The sequence below is a fragment of the Scyliorhinus canicula genome, unplaced genomic scaffold (genome assembly GCF_902713615.1).
Source record: "Scyliorhinus canicula unplaced genomic scaffold, sScyCan1.1, whole genome shotgun sequence".
Lineage (NCBI taxonomy): Eukaryota > Metazoa > Chordata > Chondrichthyes > Carcharhiniformes > Scyliorhinidae > Scyliorhinus > Scyliorhinus canicula.
The window spans coordinates 351-25,364 of NW_024055743.1; the positions used below are offsets into that span (position 1 = coordinate 351).

The 25,014-nt window shown below is 43.9% G+C and overlaps 1 protein-coding gene across 1 annotated transcript; it reads left to right on the forward strand.

Moving 5' to 3' along the window:
* Positions 1 to 1,982: 1,982 nt before the first annotated feature.
* LOC119960826 (dynein heavy chain 10, axonemal-like) lies at positions 1,983 to 25,014 on the forward strand (the record flags this gene model as incomplete). Its single annotated transcript, XM_038788416.1, has 3 exons — positions 1,983 to 2,194; positions 23,468 to 23,624; positions 24,781 to 25,014. Coding segments are annotated over 3 exons (603 nt in total), but the record flags the coding sequence as incomplete, so codon positions are not given.

Consider the following 25,014-nt stretch of genomic DNA (forward strand, 5'->3'; position numbering starts at 1 on the left):
TCCCCCATGATAACTACTGTACCATTTCTACATGCATCAGTTATTTCTTTGTTTATTTCCTGCCCCACCATAACGTTACTATTTGGTGGCCGATAGACTACTCCTATCAGTGACTTTTTCGCCTTACTATTCCTGATTTCCACCCAAATGGATTCAACCTTATCTTCCATAGCACCGATGTCATCCCTTACTATTGCCCGGATGTCATCCTTAACTAACAGAGCAACACCACCTCCCTTACCATCCACTCTGTCCTTCTGAATAGTTTGATACCCTCGGATATTTAACTCCCAGTCGTGACCATCCTTTAACCATGTTTCAGTAATGGCCACTAAATCATAGTCATTTACGATGATTTGTGCCATCAACTCATTTACTTTATTCCGAATACTATGAGCATTCAGGTAAAGGACACTTTTGTTGGCTTTTATACCTCTGTTTTGAATCATAACACCTTGATCTGTAACCTCTCCTAAGTTAACGTTTCTCCTAATTTTCCTTGTCGTTGAACCGATATCTTCATATAACAACCTGCCGCATTGTTTTCCATTAATGTTTTTACTTCCCGTTTTATTCCTGTTAGTATTACTGGGCCTATTCACTGAGCTCCCCTCAGTCACTGTCGCCATTTTTGATTTTTGTCTATGGCTTCTCTGCCTTATACTTTTCCCCTTACTGCTTTTTGTTCCTGTCCCTGTCCCTACCTTCCGACTTTCTGCATTGGTTCCCATCCCCCTGCCTCATTAGTTTAAACCCTCCCCAACATCTTTTTGGGTTGTGGGGGTGAAACCCACACAAACATGGGGGGAATGTGCAAACTCCACACGGACAGTGACCCGGGGCTGGGATTGAACCTGGGACCTCTGCGCCGTGAGGCAGCAGTGCTAACCACTGCACCACTGTGCTGCCCGTGGTGAGAAGAATTCTGATAGAAAATTCATTCCGGGTTTATGATTTCAACCCAGACATACCTAGGGCAACACGGTAGCATGGTGGTTAGCATAAATGCTTCACAGCTCCAGGGTCCCAGGTTCGATTCCCGGCTGGGTCACTGTCTGTGCGGAGTCTGCACGTCCTCCCCGTGTGTGCGTGGGTTTCCTCCGGGTGCTCCGGTTTCCTCCCACAGTCCAAAGATGTGCGGGTTAGGTGGATTGGCCATGCTAAATTGCCCGTAGTGTCCTAAAAAGTAAGGTTAAGGGGGGGTTGTTGGGTTACGGGTATAGGGTGGATACGTGGGTTTGAGTAGGGTGATCATTGTTCGGCACAACATTGAGGGCTGAAGGGCCTGTTCTGTGCTGTACTGTTCTATGTTCTATACCAGAGAGTTTGAGGGATTGAGGTAATATCAGAGAGTAGTAGTTTTTTAAAATTTAGTGTACCCAATTATTTTTTCTCCAATTAAGGGGCAATTTAGCGTGGCCAATCCACCTACCCTGCACATCTTTGGGTTGTGGGGGTGAAACCCACACAGACACGGGGAGAATGTGCAAACTCCACACGGACGGTGACCCAGAGCCGGGATCGAACCCGGGTCCTCGGCGCTGCAGTCCCAGTGCTAACCACGGCACCACACGCAGCATTCTAGTAGAGTCAACGTTTCAGGTTGATGCCTTCAACCTGGTTCAGGGGCTGGTTTAGCACACTGGGCTAAATCGCTGGCTTTGAAAGCAGACCAAGGCAGGCCAGCAGCACGGTTCAATTCCCGTACCAGCCTCTCCGAACAGGTGCCGGAATGTGGCGACTAGGGGCTTTTCACAGTAACTTCATTGAAGCCTACTCGTGACAATAAGCGATTTTCATCTCATTTCATTTCTTCTCATTAGTATGTTTATGATCAAATGTTATTGGCCTGAAAGATTAACCGATCCCCTCTCCACAGATGCCTGACATGCTAACTATTTCCAGCATTTACTGTTTACATTTCAGATTTCCAGCATCTGTTGTATTTTGATTTGTTTATGAACATGTTACCATTTTTCTAGATTGCTAAAGATGAATGGGCGGAGACATTATGGGCAGACCTAAATGTACAGCTGCTCCAAGAAGGAATCGATGGGTTTCTCAAAGCTTTCAGAAAGCTGCCAAAAGATGTTCGCAGCCTCTCAGTTGGCTTCTATCTTGAATCTCAGATGAAAGAATTTAAGGAATCCATTCCGTTGTTATTGGACTTGAAAAACGATGCATTAAGAGAAAGGTCAGTTTCATTAGTCCCTTTGGTTCAGATTATTTTGCTCCAAATGTAACTAGTCGTAGATAAATCAGAGCACTCGATGTTAACTCCAGTACTGCACATTAACTCCAGTACTCCGCATTAACTCCAGTACTCCCCATTAACTCCAGTACTCCATGTTAACTCCAATACTCCACATTAACCCCAGTATTCCATGTTAACTCGAGTATTCCACATTAACTCCAGTACTCCGTGTTAACTCCAGTACTCCTCATTAACTCCAGTACTCCATGTTAACTCCAGTACTCCACATTAACCCCAGTATTCCATGTTAACTCGAGTATTCCACATTAACTCCAGTACTCCGTGTTAACTCTAGTACTCCACATTAACCCCAGTATTCCATGTTAACTTCAGTACTCCTCATTAACTCCAGTATTCCATTTAAACTCCAGTATTCCACATTAACTCCAGTACTCCGTGTTAACTTCAGTACTCCACATTAACTCCAGTACTCCGCATTAACTCCAGTACTCCGTGTTAACTTCAGTACTCCGCATTAACTCCAGTACTCCACATTAAATCCAGTACTCCATGTTAACTCCAGTACTCCACATTAAATCCAGTACTCCATGTTAACTCCAGTACTCCATGTTAACTCCAGTACTGCACATTAACTCCAGTACTCCGGATTAACTCCAGTACTCCATGTTAACTCCAGTACTCCCCATTAACTCCAGTACTCCCCATTAACTCCAGTACTCCATGTTAACTCCAATACTCCACATTAACCCCAGTATTCCATGTTAACTCGAGTATTCCACATTAACTCCAGTACTCCGTGTTAACTCCAGTACTCCTCATTAACTCCAGTACTCCATGTTAACTCCAGTACTCCACATTAACCCCAGTATTCCATGTTAACTCGAGTATTCCACATTAACTCCAGTACTCCGTGTTAACTCTAGTACTCCACATTAACCCCAGTATTCCATGTTAACTTCAGTACTCCTCATTAACTCCAGTATTCCATTTAAACTCCAGTATTCCACATTAACTCCAGTACTCCGTGTTAACTTCAGTACTCCACATTAACTCCAGTACTCCGCATTAACTCCAGTACTCCGTGTTAACTTCAGTACTCCGCATTAACTCCAGTACTCCACATTAAATCCAGTACTCCATGTTAACTCCAGTACTCCACATTAAATCCAGTACTCCATGTTAACTCCAGTACTCCATGTTAACTCCAGTACTGCACATTAACTCCAGTACTCCGGATTAACTCCAGTACTCCATGTTAACTCCAGTACTCCCCATTAACTCCAGTACTCCGCGTTAACTCCAGTACTCCTATGTCTTATGGTCTTATAGAAATTGATAAATTCTTGATTTCTCGAGGAATTAAGGGCTATGGGGAGAGAGCGGGTAAATGGAGTTGAAATCAACCATGATTGAATGGTGGAGTGGACTCGATGGGCCGAATGGCCTTACTTCCACTCCTATGTCTTATGGTCTTATGGTCTTAACTCTAGTACTCCACATTAACTCCACTTTAACTCCAGTACTCCCCATTAACTCCAGTACTCCACATTAACTCCAGTACTCCACATTAACTCCAGTTCTCCGCATTAACTCCAGTACTCCACATTAACTCCAGTAATCCACACTAACTCCAGTACTCCGCATTAACTCTAGTACTCCTCATTAACTCTAGTACTCCTCATTAACTCCAGTACACCACATTAACTCCAGTACTCCACGTTAACTCCAGTACTGCACATTAACTCCAGTACTCCAATTTAACGCCAGTACTCCACATTAACTCCAGTAATCCACGTTAACTCCAGTACTGCACATTAACTCCAGTACTCCAATTTAACTCCAGTACTCCACATTAACTCCAGTAATCCACGTTAACTCCAGTACTGCACATTAACTCCAGTACTGCACATTAACTCCAGTACTCCACATTAACTCCAGTGCTCCACATTAACTCCACATTAACTCCAAGATTCTACATTAACTCCAGTACTCCACATTAACTCCAGTACTCCAAATTAACTCCTGTACTCCACATTAACTCCAGTACTCCACATTAACTCCGGTACTCCACATTAACTCCACATTAACTCCAAGACTCCACATGAACTCCAGTACTGCACATTAACTCCAGTACTCCATGTTTATTCAAGTACTCTGCATTTACTCCAGTACTCCCCATTAACTCCAGTACTCCACATTAACTCCAGTACTCCACATTAACTCCAGTACTCCACATTAACTCCAGTACTCCACATTAACTCCAGCACTCCACATTAACTCTAGTACTCCTCATTAACTCCAGTACTCCCCATTTACTCCAGTACTCCCCATTAACTCCAGTACTCCACCTTAACTCCAGAACGCCGCATTAACTCCAGTACTCCACATTAACTCCAGTACTCCGCATTAACTCTAGTACTTCACGTTAACTTCAGTACTCCACATTAACTCCAGTACTCCAGATTGACCCCAGCACTCCAGATTAACTGCAGTACTCCAGATTAACTCTAGTACTCCTCGTTTAGCGAGTTGGTCACACCGCAGGTGAAGGTTACTGAGGGAGATTGAAAATGGTTGACCAAAAGAAAGAGCAAGAGTAGGAAGGCAGTGCAGGTGTCCCATGCTGTCTTCTCCCTGCAAAACAGATATACCGCTTTGGATACTGTTGAGGGAGATGGCTCACCAGGGGAAGGCAGCAGCAGCAAGGTTCATGGCACCGTGGCTGGCTCTGCTGCACAGCAGGGCAGGAATAAAAATGGCAGGGCTATAGTGATAGAGGATTGGTTAATTAATAGAAAGCAAAGAGTTGGGATAAATGGGTGTTTCTCTGGTTGGCAATCAGTAGCTAGTGGTGTCCCTCAGGGATCCGTGTTGGGCCCATAATTGTTCACAATTTACATTGATGATTTGGAGTTGGGGACCAAGGGCAATGTGTCCAAGTTTGCAGATGACACTAAGATGAGTGGTAAAGCGAAAAGTGCAGAGGATACTGGAAGTCTGCAGAGGGATTTGGATAGGTTAAGTGAATGGGCTAGGGTCTGGCAGATGGAATACAATGTTGACAAATGTGAGGTTATCCATTTTGGTAGGAATAACAGCAAACGGGATTATTATTTAAACGATAAAATATTAAAGCATGCCGCTGTTATGAGAGACTTGGGTGTGCTAGTGTATAAGCCACAGAAGGTTGGTTTACAGGTGCAACAGGTGATTAAGAAGGCAAATGGAATTTTGTCCTTCATTGCTAGAGGGATGGAGTTTAAGACTAGGGAGGTTATGTTGCAATTGTATAAGGTGTTAATGCGGCCACACCTGGAGTATTGTGTTCAGTTTTGGTCTCCTTACTTGAGAAAGGACGTACTGGCGCTGGAGGGTGTGCAGAGGAGATTCACTAGGTTAATCCCAGAGCTGAAGGGGTTGGATTATGAGGAGAGTTGAGTAGACTGGGACTGTACTCGTTGGAATTTAGAAGGATGAGGGGGGATCTTATAGAAACATTTAAAATTATGAACGGAATAGATAGGATAGATGCGGGCAGGTTGTTTCCACTGGCAGTGACAGCAGAACTAGGGGACATAGCCTCAAAATAAGGGGAAGTAGATTTAGGACTGAGTTTAGGAGGAACTTCTTCACCCAAAGGGTTGTGAATCTATGGAATTCCTTGCCCAGTGAAGCAGTTGAGGCTCCTTCATTAAATGTTTTTAAGGTAAAGATAGATAGTTTTTTGAAAAATAAAGGGATTAAGGGTTATGGTGTTCGGGCCGGAAAGTGGAGCTGAGTCCACAAAAGATCAGCCATGATCTCATTGAATGGCGGAGCAGGCTCGAGGGGCCAGATGGCCTACTCCTGCTCCTAGTTCTTATGTTCTTATTAACTCAAGTACTCCTCATTAACTCCAGCACTCCAGATTAACTCTAGTACTCCTCCTTAACTCCAGTACTCCGGCTAACTCTAGTACTCTTCATTAACTCCAGTACTCCACATTAACTCTAGTACTCCACATTAACTCCAGCACTCCACATTAACTCTAGTGCTCCTTATTAACTCCAGTACTCCGCATTATCTCCAGTACTCCACATTATATCCAGTACTCCACATTAACTCCAGTACTCCCCATTAACTCCAGTACTCCTCATTAACTCCAGTACTCCACATTATCTCCAGTACTCCACATTAACTCCAGTGCTCCACATTAAATCCAGAACGTCGCATTAACACTAGTACTCCACATTAACTCCGCATTAACTCCAGTACTCCACATTAACTCCAGCACTCCACATTAACTCCAGCACTCCACATTAACTCTAGTACTCCTTATTAACTCCAGTACTCCGCATAAAAATGGCAGGGCTCTAGTGATAGGGGGCTCGATCGTAAGGGGAATAGACAGGCGGTTCTGTGGACGCAATCGAGACTCCAGGATGGTATGTTGCCTCCCTGGTGCAAGGGTCAAGGATGTCTCGGAGCGGCTGCAGGACATTCTGGGGGGGGGAGGGTGAACAGCCAGCTGTCGTGGTGCACATAGGCACCAACGATATAGGTAAAAAACGGGATGAGGTCCTACAAGCGGAATTCAGGGAGTTAGGAGTTAAACTAAAAAGTAGGACCTCAAAGGTAGTAATCTCAGGATTGCTACCAGTGCCACGAGCTAGTCAGAGTAGGAATGTCAGGATAGATAGGATGAATGCGTGGCTCGAGAGATGGTGCAAGAGGGAGGGATTCAAATTCCTGGGGCATTGGGACCGGTTCTGGGGGAGGTGGGACCAGTACAAACCGGACGGTCTGCACTTGGGCAGGACTGGAACCGATGTCCTAGGGGGGGTGTTTTCTAGAGCTGTTGGGGAGGGTTTAAACTAATGTGGCAGGGGGATGGGAACCATTGCTGGAAGTTGGAAGGTAGTAAAACAGGGACAGAAACAAAAGGAAGTAAGGGGAAAAGTGCAAGGCAGAGAAGACAGTCAGAAATCCATAAGGGCAACAGTACAAGGTACAGTGACTGAGGGGAGCACATTGAATAGGCTCAGTAATAACAAAAGGAATAAAACTGGAGATGTTAAGATTCAAAACAGAGGTAAAAAAACCAACATAAGTGTACTTTACCTGAATGCTCGTAGTATTCGGAATAAAGTAAATGAGTTGGTGGCACAAATCATCGTAAATGACTATGATTTAGTGGCCATTACTGAAACATGGTTAAGGGATGGTCACAACTGGGAGTTAAATATCCGAGGGTATCAAACTATTCGGAAGGACAGAGTGGATGGTAAGGGAGGTGGTGTTGCTCTGTTATTTAAGGATGACATCCGGGCAATAGTAAGGGATGACATCGGTGCTATGGAGGATATGGTTGAATCCATTTGGGTGGAAATCAGGAATAGTAAGGCGAAAAAGTCACTGATAGGAGTAGTCTTCGGCCACCAAATAGTAACGAGATGGTGGGGCAGGCAATAAACAAAGAAATAACTGATGCATGTAGAAATGGTACAGCAGTTATCATGGGGGATTTTAATCTACATGTCGATTGGTTTAACCAGGTCGATCAAGGCAACCGTGAGGAGGAGTTTATAGAATGTATCCGCGATAGTTTCCTAGAACAGTATGTAATGGAACCTATGAGGGAACAAGCGGTCCTAGATCTTGTCCTGTGTAATGAGACAGGATTGATTCATGATCTCATAGTTAGGGATCCTCTCGGAAGGAGCGATCACAATATGGTGGAATTTAAAATACAGATGGAGGGTGAGAAAGTAAAATCAAATACTAGTGTTTTGTGTTTAAACAAAGGAGATTACAAGGGGATGAGAGAAGAACTAGCTAAGGTAGACTGGGAGCTAAGACTTTATGGTGGAACAGTTGAGGAACAGTGGAGAACCTTCCAAGCGATTTTTCACAGGGCTCAGCAAAGATTTATACCAACAAAAAGGAAGGACGGAAGAAAGAGGGAAAATCGACCGTGGATATCTAAGGAAATAAGGGAGAGTATCAAATTGAAGGAAAAAGCATATAAAGTGGCAAAGATTGCTGGGAGATTAGAGGACTGGGAAATCTTTAGGGGGCAACAGAAAGCTACTAAAAAAGCTATAAAGAAGAGTAAGATAGAGTATGAGAGTAAACTTGCTCAGAATATAAAAACAGACAGTAAACGTTTTTACAAATATATAAGACAAAAAAGAGTGGCTAAGGTAAATATTGGTCCTTTAGAGGATGAGAAGGGAGTTTTAATAATGGGAAATGAGGAAATGGCTGAGGAACTGAACAGGTTTTTTGGGTCGGTCTTCACAGTGGAAGACACAAATAACATGCCAGCGACTGATAGAAATGAGGCTATGACAGGTGAGGACATAGAACATAGAACATAGAACATAGAACAGTACAGCACAGAACAGGCCCTTCAGCCCTCAATGTTGTGCCGAGCCATGATCACCCTACTCAAACCCACATATCCACCCTATACCCCTAACCCAACAACCCCCCCCCCTTAACCTTACATTTATTAGGACACTACGGGCAATTTAGCATGGCCAATCCACCTAACCCGCATATCTTTGGACTGTGGGAGGAAACCGGAGCACCCGGAGGAAACCCACGCACACAGGGGGAGGACGTGCAGACTCCACACAGACAGTGACCCAGCCGGGAATCGAACCTGGGACCCTGGAGCTGTGAAGCATTTATGCTAACCACCATGCTACCCTGCTGCCCCAGACCTTGAGAGGATTGTTATCACTAAGGAGGGAGTGATGGGCAAGCTAATGGGGCTAAAGGTAGACAAGTCTCCTGGCCCTGATGGAATGCATCCCAGAGTGCATAAAGAGATGGCTAGGGAAATTGCAGATGCACTAGTGATAATTTACCGAAATTCACTAGACTCTGGGGTGGTCCCGGTGGATTGGGAATTAGCAAACGTGACGCCACTGTTTAAAAAAGGAGGTAGGCAGAAAGCAGCAAATTATAACTATAATTATAACTTCGGTAGTAGGGAAGATGCTATCATCAAAGAAGAAATTGCGAGGCATCTGGATAGAAATTGTCCCATTGGGCTGACGCAGCATGGGTTCGTAAAGGGCAGGTCATGCCGAACTAATTTAGCGGAATTTTTTGAGGACATTACCAGTGCAGTAGATAACGGGGAGCCGATGGATGTGGTATATCTGGATTTCCAGAAAGCCTTTGACAAGGTGCCACACAAAAGGTTGCTGCATAAGATAAAGATGCATGGCATTAAGGGTAAAGTAGTAGCATGGATAGAGGATTGGTTAATTAATAGAAAGCAAAGAGTTGGGATAAATGGATGTTTCTCTGGTTGGCAATCAGTAGCTAGTGGTGTCCCTCAGGGATCCGTGTTGGGCCCACAATTGTTCACAATTTACATTGATGATTTGGAGTTGGGGACCAAGGGCAATGTGTCCAAGTTTGCAGACGACACTAAGATGAGTGGTAAAGCAAAAGGTGGAGAGGATACCGGAAGTCTGCAGAGGGATTAGGATAGGTTAAGTGAATGGGCTAGGGTCTGGCAGATGGAATACAATGTTGACAAATGTGAGGTTATCCATTTTGGTAGGAATAACAGCAAACGGGATTATTATTTAAACAATAAAATATTAAAGCATGCCGCTGTTCAGAGAGACTTGGGTGTGCTAGTGCATGAGTCACAGAAGGTTGGTTTACAAGTGCAACAGGTGATTAAGAAGGCAAATGGAATTTTGTCCTTCATTGCTAGAGGGATGGAGTTTAAGACTAGGGAGGTTATGTTGCAATTGTATAAGGTGTTAGTGCGGCCACACCTGGAGTATTGTGTTCAGTTTTGGTCTCCTTACTTGAGAAAGGACGTACTGGCGCTGGAGGGTGTGCAGAGGAGATTCACCAGGTTAATCCCAGAGCTGAAGGGGTTGGATTATGAGGAGAGGTTGAGTAGACTGGGACTGTACTCGTTGGAATTTAGAAGGATGAGGGGGGATCTTATAGAAACATTTAAAATTATGAACGGAATAGATAGGATAGATGCGGGCAGGTTGTTTCCACTGGCGGGTGATAGCAGAACTAGGGGGCATAGCCTCAAAATAAGGGGAAGTAGATTTAGGACTGAGTTTAGGAGGAACGTCTTCACCCAAAGGGTTGTGAATCTATGGAATTCCTTGCCCAGTGAAGCAGTTGAGGCTCCTTCATTACATGTTTTTAAGGTAAAGATAGATAGTTTTTTGAAGAATAAAGGGATTAAGGGTTATGGTGTTTGGGCCGGAAAGTGGAGCTGAGTCCACAAAAGATCAGCCATGATCTAATTGAATGGCGGAGCAGGCTCGAGGGGCCAGATGGCCTACTCCTGCTCCTAGTTCTTATGTTCTTATTAACTCTAGTACTCCTCATTAACTCTAGTACTCTTCATTAACTCCAGTACTCCACATTAACTCCAGTAATCCACATTAACTTCAGTACTCCACATTAACTCCACATTAACTCCAAGATTCCACATTAACTCCAGTACTCCACATTAACTCCAGTACTCCACATTAACTCTAGTACTCCACATTAACTCCACATTAACTCCAAGACTCCACATTAACTCCAGTATTCCACATTAACTCCAGTACTCCATGTTAATTCCAGTACTCCGCATTAACTCTAGTACTCCTCCTTAACTCCAGTACTTCACATTAACTCCAGTACTTCACATTAATTCCAGTACTCCGCCTTAACTCCAGTAATCCACAGTAACTCCAGTACTCCACGTTAACTCCAGAACTCCACATTAACTCCAGTACTCCGCATTAACTCCAGTATTACGCATTAACTCTAGTACTCCGCATTAACTCCAGTACTCCGGCTAACTGTAGTACTCCTCATTAACTCCAGTACTCCGGCTAACTGTAGTACTCCTCATTAACTCCAGTCTCCGCATTAACGCCAGTACTCCTCATTAACTCCAGTACTCTGCATTAACTCCAGTACTTCGGTTAACTCCAATACACCTCATTAACTCCAGTACTCCGCAATAACTCCAGTACTCCGATTAACTCGAGGACTCCTCTTTAACTCCAGTACTCCACATTACCTCCGGTACCCCACATTAACTCCAGTACTCCTCAATAACTCCAGTACTCCGCATTAACTCCAGTACTCCGCATTAACTCCAGTACACCGCATTAACTCCTGTACTCCATGTTAACTCCAGTACTCCCCATTAACTCCAGTACTCCACATTAACTCCAGTATTCCACATTAACTTCAGTACTCCAGATTAACTCCAGCACTCCAGATTAACTCCAGTACTCCAGATTAACTCTAGTACTCCTCATTAACTCCAGTACTCTGCATTAACTCTAGTACTCCACATTAACTCTAGTACTCCTCATTAACTCCAGTACTCCACATTAACTCCAGTACTGCACATTAACTCCAGTACTCCATTTTAACTCCTGTACTCCACATTAACTCTAGTACTCCGCATTAACTCCAGTACTCCACGTTAACTCCAGTACTCCATGTTAACTCCAGTGCTCCACATTAACTCCAGTACTCCCCATTAACTCCAGTAATCCACATTAACCCTAGTACTCCCCATTAACCCCAGTACTCCCCATTAACTCCAGAACGCTGCATTAACTCCAGTAATCCACATTAACTCCAGTACTCGCCATTAACTCCAGTACTCCTCATTAACTCCAGTACTCCATGTTAACTCCAGTACTCCAGATTAACTCCAGTACTCCACATTAACCCCAGTACTCCACATTAACTCCAGTTCTCCCCATTATTTCCAGTACTCCACATTAACTCTAGTACTCCCCATTAACCCCAGTACTCCCCATTGACTCTAGTACTCCTCATTAACTCCAGTACTCCATGTTAACCACAGTACTCCAGATTAACTCCAGTACTCTGCATTAACTCCTGTACTCCATGTTAACTCCAGTACTCCCCATTAACTCCAGTACACCTCCTTAACTCCAGTACTCCACGTTAATTCCAGTACTCCACATTAACTCCAGTACTCCACATTAACTCCAGTACTCCACATTAACTCCAGTACTCCACATTAACTCTAGTACTCCACATTAACTCCACATTAACTCCAAGACTCCACATTAACTCCAGTATTCCACATTAACTCCAGTACTCCATGTTAATTCCAGTACTCCGCATTAACTCTAGTACTCCTCCTTAACTCCAGTACTTCACATTAACTCCAGTACTTCACATTAATTCCAGTACTCCGCCTTAACTCCAGTAATCCACAATAACTCCAGTACTCCACGTTAACTCCAGAACTCCACATTAACTCCAGTACTCCGCATTAACTCCAGTACTACGCATTAACTCTAGTACTCCGCATTAACTCCAGTACTCCGGCTAACTGTAGTACTCCTCATTAACTCCAGTACTCCGGCTAACTGTAGTACTCCTCATTAACTCCAGTCTCCGCATTAACGCCAGTGCTCCTCATTAACTCCAGTACTCTGCATTAACTCCAGTACTTCGGTTAACTCCAATACACCTCATTAACTCCAGTACTCCGCAATAACTCCAGTACTCGGATTAACTCCAGGACTCCTCTTTAACTCCTGTACTCCGCATTACTCCAGTACGCCACATTAACTCCAGTACTCCACATTACCTCCGGTACCCCACATTAACTCCAGTACTCCTCATTAACTCCAGTACTCCGCATTAACTCCAGTACTCCGCATTAACTCCAGTACACCGCATTAACTCCTGTACTCCATGTTAACTCCAGTACTCCCCATTAACTCCAGTACTCCGCATTAACTCCAGTACTCCGCATTAACTCCAGTACACCGCATTAACTCCAGTACTCCATGTTAACTCCAGTACTCCCCATTAACTCCAGTACTCCACGTTAACTCCAGTATTCCACATTAACTCCAGTACTCCAGATTAACTCCAGCACTCCAGATTAACTCCAGTACTCCAGATTAACTCTAGTACTCCTCATTAACTCCAGTACTCTGCATTAACTCTAGTACTCCACATTAACTCTAGTACTCCTCATTAACTCCAGTACTCCACATTAACTCCAGTTCTCCATATTAACTCCAGTACTCCACATTAACTCCACATTAACTCCAAGACTCCACATTAACTCCAGTACTGCACATTAACTCCAGTACTCCACATTAACTCCAGTGCTCCACCTTAACTCCAGAACGCCGCATTAACTCCAGTACTCCACGTTAACTCCAGTACTCCGCATTAACTCCAGTACTCCACATTAACTCCCGTACTCCACGTTAACTCCAGTACTCCGCATTAACTCCAGTACTCCACGTTAACGCCAGTACTCCACATTAACTCCAGTACTCCAGATTAACTCCAGTACTCCTCATTAACTCCAGTACTCCGCATTAACTCCAGTACTCCGCATTAACTCCAGTACACCGCATTAACTCCTGTACTCCATGTTAACTCCAGTACTCCCCATTAACTCCAGTACTCCGCATTAACTCCAGTAGTCCGCATTAACTCTCGTACTCCTCATTAACTCTAGTACTCCTCATTAACTCCAATACACCACTTTAACTCCAGTACTGCACATTAACTCCAGTAATCCACGTTAACTCCAGTACTGAACATTAACTCCAGTACTCCACATTGACTCCATTACTCCACATTAACTCCACATTAACTCCAAGATTCCACATTAACTCCAGTACTCCACATTAACTCCAGTACTCCAAATTAACTCCAGTACTCCACATTAACTCCAGTTCTCCATATTAACTCCAGTACTCCACATTAACTCCACATTAACTCCAAGACTCCACATTAACTCCAGTACTGCACATTAACTCCAGTACTCCACATTAACTCCAGTGCTCCACCTTAACTCCAGAACGCCGCATTAACTCCAGTACTCCGCATTAACTCCAGTACTCCACATTAACTCCCGTACTCCACGTTAACTCCAGTACTCCGCATTAACTCCAGTACTCCACGTTAACGCCAGTACTCCACATTAACTCCAGTACTCCAGATTAACTCCAGCACTCCAGATTAACTATAGTACTCCTCATTAACTCCAGTAGTCCGCATTAACTCTCGTACTCCTCATTAACTCTAGTACTCCTCATTAACTCCAATACACCACTTTAACTCCAGTACTGCACATTAACTCCCGTAATCCACGTTAACTCCAGTACTGAACATTAACTCCAGTACTCCACATTGACTCCATTACTCCACATTAACTCCACATTAACTCCAAGATTCCACAATAACTCCAGTACTCCACATTAACTCCAGTACTCCAAATTAACTCCAGTACTCCACATTAACTCCAGTACTCCAAATTAGCTCCAGTACTCCACATTAACTCCAGTTCTCCATATTAACTCCAGTACTCCACATTAACTCCACATTAACTCCAAGACTCCACATTAACTCCAGTACTCCGCATTAACTCCAGTACACCGCATTAACTCCTGTACTCCATGTTAACTCCAGTACTCCCCATTAACTCCAGTACTCCGCATTAACTCCAGTACTCCGCATTAACTCCAGTACACCGCATTAACTCCTGTACTCCATGTTAACTCCAGTACTCCCCATTAACTCCAGTACTCCACGTTAACTCCAGTATTCCACATTAACTCCAGTACTCCAGATTAACTCCAGCACTCCAGATTAACTCCAGTACTCCAGATTAACTCTAGTACTCCTCATTAACTCCAGTACTCTGCATTAACTCTAGTACTCCACATTAACTCTAGTACTCCTCATTAACTCCAGTACTCCACATTAACTCCAGTACTGCACATTAACTCCAGTATTCCATATTAACTCCAGTGCTCCTCATTAACTCCAGTACTCCACATTAACTGCACATTAACTCCAGTACTCCCCATTAACTCCAGTGCTCCACCTTAACTCCAGAACGCCGCATTAACTCCAGTACTCCGCATTAACTCCAGTACTCCACATTAACTCCCATACTCCACGTTAACTCCAGTACTCCGCATTAACTCCAGTACTCCACGTTAACGCCAGTACTCCACATTAACTCCAGTACTCCAGATTAACTCCAGCACTCCAGATTAACTATAGTACTCCTCATTAACTCCAGTAGTCCGCATTAACTCTCGTACTCCTCATTAACTCTAGTACTCCTCATTAACTCCAATACACCACTTTAACTCCAGTACTGCACATTAACTCCAGTAATCCACGTTAACTCCAGTACTGAACATTAACTCCAGTACTCCACATTGACTCCATTACTCCACATTAACTCCACATTAACTCCAAGATTCCACATTAACTCCAGTACTCCACATTAACTCCAGTACTCCAAATTAACTCCAGTACTCCACATTAACTCCAGTTCTCCATATTAACTCCAGTACTCCACATTAACTCCACATTAACTCCAAGACTCCACATTAACTCCAGTACTGCACATTAACTCCAGTACTCCACATTAACTCGAGTACTCCACATTAACTCCAGAATGCCGCATTAACTCCAGTAATCCACAGTAACTCCAGTACTCCACATTAACTCCAGTACTTCATGTTAATTCCAGTACTCCGCATTAACTCTAGTACTCCTCATTATCTCCAGGACTCCACATTAACTCCAGTACTCCACATTAACTCCAGTACTTCACATTAACTCCAGTACTCCACCTTAACTCCAGAACGCCGCATTAACTCGAGTACTCCACGTTAACTCCGCATTAACTCCAGTACTCCACATTAATTCCAGTACTCCACATTAACTCCAGTACTCCACATTAACTCCAGCACTCCACATTAACTCTAGTACTCCTCGTTAACTCCAGTACACCGCATTAACTCCAGTACACCACATTTACTCCAGCACTCCCCATTTACACCAGTACTCCCCATTAACTCCAGTACTCCCCATTAACTCCAGTACACCACATTAACTCCAGTACTCCACATTAACTCCAGTACTCCACATTAACTCTAGTACTCCTCATTAACTCCAGTACTCCCCATTTACTCCAGTACTCCCCATTAACTCCAGTACACCACCTTAACTCCAGAACGCCGCATTAACTCCAGTACTCCACATTAACTCCAGTACTCCGCATTAACTCTAGTACTCCACGTTAACTCCAGTACTCCGCATTAACTCCAGTACACCGCATTAACTCCTGTACTCCATGTTAACTCCAGTACTCCCCATTAACTCCAGTACTCCGCATTAACTCCAGTACTCCGCATTAACTCCAGTACACCGCATTAACTCCAGTACTCCATGTTAACTCCAGTACTCCCCATTAACTCCAGTACTCCACGTTAACTCCAGTATTCCACATTAACTCCAGTACTCCAGATTAACTCCAGCACTCCAGATTAACTCCAGTACTCCAGATTAACTCTAGTACTCCTCATTAACTCCAGTACTCTGCATTAACTCTAGTACTCCACATTAACTCTAGTACTCCTCATTAACTCCAGTACTCCACATTAACTCCAGTTCTCCATATTAACTCCAGTACTCCACATTAACTCCACATTAACTCCAAGACTCCACATTAACTCCAGTACTGCACATTAACTCCAGTACTCCACATTAACTCCAGTGCTCCACCTTAACTCCAGAACGCCGCATTAACTCCAGTACTCCACGTTAACTCCAGTACTCCGCATTAACTCCAGTACTCCACATTAACTCCCGTACTCCACGTTAACTCCAGTACTCCGCATTAACTCCAGTACTCCACGTTAACGCCAGTACTCCACATTAACTCCAGTACTCCAGATTAACTCCAGTACTCCTCATTAACTCCAGTACTCCGCATTAACTCCAGTACTCCGCATTAACTCCAGTACACCGCATTAACTCCTGTACTCCATGTTAACTCCAGTACTCCCCATTAACTCCAGTACTCCGCATTAACTCCAGTAGTCCGCATTAACTCTCGTACTCCTCATTAACTCTAGTACTCCTCATTAACTCCAATACACCACTTTAACTCCAGTACTGCACATTAACTCCAGTAATCCACGTTAACTCCAGTACTGAACATTAACTCCAGTACTCCACATTGACTCCATTACTCCACATTAACTCCACATTAACTCCAAGATTCCACATTAACTCCAGTACTCCACATTAACTCCAGTACTCCAAATTAACTCCAGTACTCCACATTAACTCCAGTTCTCCATATTAACTCCAGTACTCCACATTAACTCCACATTAACTCCAAGACTCCACATTAACTCCAGTACTGCACATTAACTCCAGTACTCCACATTAACTCCAGTGCTCCACCTTAACTCCAGAACGCCGCATTAACTCCAGTACTCCGCATTAACTCCAGTACTCCACATTAACTCCCGTACTCCACGTTAACTCCAGTACTCCGCATTAACTCCAGTACTCCACGTTAACGCCAGTACTCCACATTAACTCCAGTACTCCAGATTAACTCCAGCACTCCAGATTAACTATAGTACTCCTCATTAACTCCAGTAGTCCGCATTAACTCTCGTACTCCTCATTAACTCTAGTACTCCTCATTAACTCCAATACACCACTTTAACTCCAGTACTGCACATTAACTCCCGTAATCCACGTTAACTCCAGTACTGAACATTAACTCCAGTACTCCACATTGACTCCATTACTCCACATTAACTCCACATTAACTCCAAGATTCCACAATAACTCCAGTACTCCACATTAACTCCAGTACTCCAAATTAACTCCAGTACTCCACATTAACTCCAGTACTCCAAATTAGCTCCAGTACTCCACATTAACTCCAGTTCTCCATATTAACTCCAGTACTCCACATTAACTCCACATTAACTCCAAGACTCCACATTAACTCCAGTACTCCGCATTAACTCCAGTACACCGCATTAACTCCTGTACTCCATGTTAACTCCAGTACTCCCCATTAACTCCAGTACTCCGCATTAACTCCAGTACTCCGCATTAACTCCAGTACACCGCATTAACTCCTGTACTCCATGTTAACTCCAGTACTCCCCATTAACTCCAGTACTCCACGTTAACTCCAGTATTCCACATTAACTCCAGTACTCCAGATTAACTCCAGCACTCCAGATTAACTCCAGTACTCCAGATTAACTCTAGTACTCCTCATTAACTCCAGTACTCTGCATTAACTCTAGTACTCCACATTAACTCTAGTACTCCTCATTAACTCCAGTACTCCACATTAACTCCAGTACTGCACATTAACTCCAGTATTCCATATTAACTCCAGTGCTCCTCATTAACTCCAGTACTCCACATTAACTGCACATTAACTCCAGTACTCCCCATTAACTCCAGTGCTCCACCTTAACTCCAGAACGCCGCATTAACTCCAGTACTCCGCATTAACTCCAGTACTCCACATTAACTCCCATACTCCACGTTAACTCCAGTACTCCGCATTAACTCCAGTACTCCACGTTAACGCCAGTACTCCACATTAACTCCAGTACTCCAGATTAACTCCAGCACTCCAGATTAACTATAGTACTCCTCATTAACTCCAGTAGTCCGCATTAACTCTCGTACTCCTCATTAACTCTAGTACTCCTCATTAACTCCAATACACCACTTTAACTCCAGTACTGCACATTAACTCCAGTAATCCACGTTAACTCCAGTACTGAACATTAACTCCAGTACTCCACATTGACTCCATTACTCCACATTAACTCCACATTAACTCCAAGATTCCACATTAACTCCAGTACTCCACATTAACTCCAGTACTCCAAATTAACTCCAGTACTCCACATTAACTCCAGTTCTCCATATTAACTCCAGTACTCCACATTAACTCCACATTAACTCCAAGACTCCACATTAACTCCAGTACTGCACATTAACTCCAGTACTCCACATTAACTCGAGTACTCCACATTAACTCCAGAATGCCGCATTAACTCCAGTAATCCACAGTAACTCCAGTACTCCACATTAACTCCAGTACTTCATGTTAATTCCAGTACTCCGCATTAACTCTAGTACTCCTCATTATCTCCAGGACTCCACATTAACTCCAGTACTCCACATTAACTCCAGTACTTCACATTAACTCCAGTACTCCACCTTAACTCCAGAACGCCGCATTAACTCGAGTACTCCACGTTAACTCCGCATTAACTCCAGTACTCCACATTAATTCCAGTACTCCACATTAACTCCAGTACTCCACATTAACTCCAGCACTCCACATTAACTCTAGTACTCCTCGTTAACTCCAGTACACCGCATTAACTCCAGTACACCACATTTACTCCAGCACTCCCCATTTACACCAGTACTCCCCATTAACTCCAGTACTCCCCATTAACTCCAGTACACCACATTAACTCCAGTACTCCACATTAACTCCAGTACTCCACATTAACTCTAGTACTCCTCATTAACTCCAGTACTCCCCATTTACTCCAGTACTCCCCATTAACTCCAGTACACCACCTTAACTCCAGAACGCCGCATTAACTCCAGTACTCCACATTAACTCCAGTACTCCGCATTAACTCTAGTACTCCACGTTAACTCCAGTACTCCACATTAACTCCAGTACTCCAGATTGACCCCAGCACTCCAGATTAACTCCAGTATTCCACATTAATTCTAATATTCCTCATTAACTCCAGTACTCCGCATTAACTCCAGTAGTCCGGTTAACTCTAGTACTCCTCATTAAATCCAGTACTCCACATTAACTCCAGTACTCCACGTTAACTCCAGTACTCCACATTAACTCCAGTACTCCGCATTAACTCCAGTACTCCTCATTAACTCCAGTACTCCGTATTAACTCTAGTACCCCGCATTAACTCCAGTACTCCGGCTAACTCTAGTACTCCTCATTAACTCCAGTACTCCGCATTTACGCTAGTACTCGTCATTAACTCCAGGACTCTGCATTAACTCCAGTACTCCGGTTAACTCCAATACACCTCATTAACTCCAGTACTCCGCATTAACTCCAGTACTCCGCTTAACTCCAGTACTCCTCATTAACTCCTGTACTCCGCATTAACTCCAGTACTCCTCATTAACCCCTGTACTCCGCATTAACAACAGTACTCCTCATTAACTCCTGTACTCCGCATTAACAACAGTACCATACATTAACTCCAGTACTCCACATTAACTCCAGTACTCCACATTAACTCCAGAACGTCGCTTAACACTAGTACTCCACATTAACTCTGCATTAACTCCAGTACTCCATGTTAACTCCAATACTCCACATTAACTCCAGTACTCCAGATTAACTCCAGCACTCCACATTAACTCCAGAACGTCGCGTTAACACTAGTACTCCACATTAACTCCGCATTAACTCCAGTACTCCACGTTAACTCCAGTACTCCACAATAACTCCAGAACGCCGCATTAACTCCAGCACTACACATTAACTCTCGTTCTCCTTATTAACTCCTGTACTCCACCTTAACTCCAGAATGCCGCATTAACTCCAGTACTCCACATTAACTCCAAGACTCCGCATTAACTCCAGTACTCCACGTTAACTCCAGTACTCCATGTTAACTCCAGTACTCCACATTTACTCCAGTGCTCCACATTAACTCCAGTACTCCACATTAACTCCAGTACTCCGCATTAACTCCAGCACTCCACGTTAACTCCAGTACTCCATGTTAACTCCAGTACTCCACATTAACTCCAGTACTCCACATTAACTCCAGAATGCCGCATTAACTCCAGTACTCCACGTTAACTTCAGTACTCCACGTTAACTCCAGTACTCCACATTAACTCCAGTACTCCACATTAACACCAGTACTCCATGTTAACTCCAGTACTCCATGTTAACTCCAGTACTCCACATTAACTCCAGTACTCCACATTAACTCTAGTACTCCGCATTAACTCCAGTACTCCACGTTAACTCCAGTACTCCATGTTAACTCCAGTACTCCACATTAACTCCAGTACTCCACATTAACTCCAGTACTTCACATTAACTCCAGTACTCCACCTTAACTCCAGAACGCCGCATTAACTCGAGTACTCCACGTTAACTCCGCATTAACTCCAGTACTCCACATTAATTCCAGTACTCCACATTAACTCCAGTACTCCACATTAACTCCAGCACTCCACATTAACTCTAGTACTCCTCGTTAACTCCAGTACTCCCCATTTACTCCAGTACTCCCCATTTACACCAGTACTCCCCATTAACTTCAGTACTCCACATTAACTCCATTACTCCACATTAACTCCAGTAATCCAGATTAACTCCAGCACTCCACATTAACTCTAGTACTCCCCATTTACTCCAGTACTCCCCATTTACCCCAGTACTCCGCATTAACTCCAGGACTCCACCTTAACTCCAGAACGCCGCATTAACTCCAGTACTCTGCATTATCTCCAGTACTCCCCATTTACTCCAGTTCTCCCCATTAACTCCAGTACTCCCCATTAACTCCAGTACACCACATTAACTCCAGTACTCCACATTAACTCCAGTACTCCACATTAACTCCAGTACTCCACATTAACTCTAGTACTCCTCATTAACTCCAGTACTCCCCATTTACTCCAGTACTCCCCATTAACTCCAGTACACCACCTTAACTCCAGAACGCCGCATTAACTCCAGTACTCCACATTAACTCCAGTACTCCGCATTAACTCTAGTACTCCACGTTAACTCCAGTACTCCACATTAACTCCAGTACTCCAGATTGACCCCAGCACTCCAGATTAACTCCAGTATTCCACATTAATTCCAATATTCCTCATTAACTCCAGTACTCCGCATTAACTCCAGTAGTCCGGTTAACTCTAGTGCTCCTCATTAAATCCAGTACTCCACATTAACTCCAGTACTCCACGTTAACTCCAGTACTCCACACTAACTCCAGTACTCCGCATTAACTCCAGTACTCCCATTAACTCCAGTACTCCACGTTAACTCCAGTACTCCACGTTAACTCCAGTACTCCACATTAACTCCAGTACTCCACGTTAACTCCAGTACTCCACATTAACTCCAGTACTCCTCATTAACTCCAGTACTCCGTATTAACTCTAGTACCCCGCATTAACTCCAGTACTCCGGCTAACTCTAGTACTCCTCATTAACTCCAGTACTCCATGTTAACTCCAGTACTCCACATTAACTCCAGTACTCCACATTAACTCTAGTACTCCGCATTAACTCCAGTACTCCACGTTAACTCCAGTACTCCATGTTAACTCCAGTACTCCACATTAACTCCAGTACTCCCCATTAACTCCAGTAATCCACATTAACCCTAGTACTCCCCATTAACCCCAGTACTCCCCATTAACTCCAGTACTCCACATTAACTCCAGAACGCTGCATTAACTCCAGTAATCCACATTAACTCCAGTACTCCCCATTAACTCCAGTACTCCTCATTAACTCCAGTACTCCATGTTAACTCCGGTACTCCAGATTAACTCCAGTACTCCACATTAACCCCAGTACTCCACATTAACTCCAGTTCTCCCCATTATTTCCAGTACTCCACATTAACTCTAGTACTCCCCATTAACCCCAGTACTCCCCATTAACTCTAGTACTCCTCATTAACTCCAGTACTCCATGTTAACTCCAGTACTCCAGATTAACTCCAGTACTCCGCATTAACTCCTGTACTCCATGTTAACTCCAGTACTCCCCATTAACTCCAGTACACCTCCTTAACTCCAGTACTCCACGTTAACTCCAGTACTCCACATTAACCCCAGTACTCCACATTAACTCCAGTTCTCCCCATTATTTCCAGTACTCCACATTAACTCTAGTACTCCCCATTAACCCCAGTACTCCCCATTAACTCTAGTACTCCTCATTAACTCCAGTACTCCATGTTAACTCCAGTACTCCAGATTAACTCCAGTACTCCGCATTAACTCCTGTACTCCATGTTAACTCCAGTACTCCCCATTAACTCCAGTACACCTCCTTAACTCCAGTACTCCACATTAACTCCAGTACTCCACATTAACTCCAGTACTCCACATTAACTCCAGTACTCCACATTAACTCCAGTACTCCTCATTTACTCCAGAACTCCGCATTAACTCTAGTACACCTCATTAACTCCAGTATTCCCCATTAACTCAAACACTCCTCACTAACTCCAGCACTCCACATTAACTTCTGTACTCCACATTAACTCAGGTACTCCACATTAGTTCTGATATTGCGCTGTCGCTTGCCTATCCCACTGTACTAAACAATTGTGCCGTCTCTCACAAATTTCATTTGTTTTTAAGGCACTGGAGAACATTAATGCAAAGAACAGATACAGAGTTTGAGATGCGAGCTGAAACATTTACATTAGCCAACATGTTTGCTATGCAGCTTCATAAATATATTGAAGTCATTGGGGATATTGTTACCGCTGCCATCAAAGAACTTGGCATTGAGAAGGTGAGCTGTACTTTCCAAACTAGCAGCTTAAATCATACCCTCTGATATTCAAAGGGAATTTGGATCAGGGCTAGAGTGGGTCTTGGAAATGGGGAGAGTGACTGGGGAGGGAGCTCGGGCTGGGGGGTTGGCATGAGGAGATCGTGGATGGGGGGAGGAGTCAGGAGAGGGGTCAGGGAGAGGGCGAGTGGGGAGAGGGGAATGGGGGTCGGGAGAGGGGTCAGGGAGAGGGGTCAGGGAGAGGGGAGAGGGTGCGGGGAGAGGGTCCGGGATGAGGGTATCTAAAGAGGTTTGCTAAATTGAAATGTAATTGCTCTTTCCTGTCTTGCTCTCAGCACAGCTGCTAACAGGGAGCATAGGGATATGGAATTAATACTTAAAATTATTAACTTGACATATTTCCACCCTGTCATAATATGCACTCATGCACATAATGAGATACAGACAGGCAGTGACAGACACCCAGTACAGCCAATCAACACACAGGACAGAACACAACCAATCACCAGGCAGAACACTAGAGGGGGGCTTCCTACTACAAAACACATGAGGCATCAACACTCTGCCTCTTTCCACTGGTGACAACTGTAGTGACAGTCAGGGTGTATATATCAGTTAGCACCTTCTACACGTGGCTCAGAGCTAGTCTGGTCTAGTTAGTTATAGTAAGCACGCTTAGATTAGTAGAGTGTCAAACCCACAGCGAACTGTGTGCACTGCTTAACAAGTTCAATAAAGTGTATTGAACTAACATCAAATAACATCACAGTTTGGAGTCTACTTTCAAGCACAACTGCATCCAGTTGCAGTCCGTGTTATCCCAGGGTGATTAACACAACACACCCTAGATTGTTTACACATTTTGTATATAGAACAGTACAGCACAGAACAGGCCCTTCGGCCCTCAATGTTGTGCCGAGCCATGATCACCCTACTCAAACCCACGTATCCACCCTATACCCGTAACCCAACAACCCAACAACAACTTAAAAAGTTTTTAAAAACTGCATTGTCCAGAAGTTGCTGAGTTATTGGTGCCGATTTATATTTGTCAGCTATGTGGTGCAGCCACATTGCCAGTGGTTTGCTGAGGATTAGGATGTGATTAAGAGCTGATTTTATAACTGCTGGGTATGGCTGTTCTTTCTGTACACAGGGTGTCAAGGAGGTTGTGGATACCTGGGAAACTATGAAATTTACGGTGCAGAAGTACTACAAAGGAACTCAGGATCGAGGTTACATTCTGGGATCAGTGGACGACATACTTCAGATACTTGATGACAATGCCATGAATCTGCAGAGCATGGCTGGGAGCAGATTTGTGGGACCCTTTCTGAGCACAGTGCAGGAGTGGGAGAGAAACCTGTCCCTAATTGGTGAAGTGATTGCG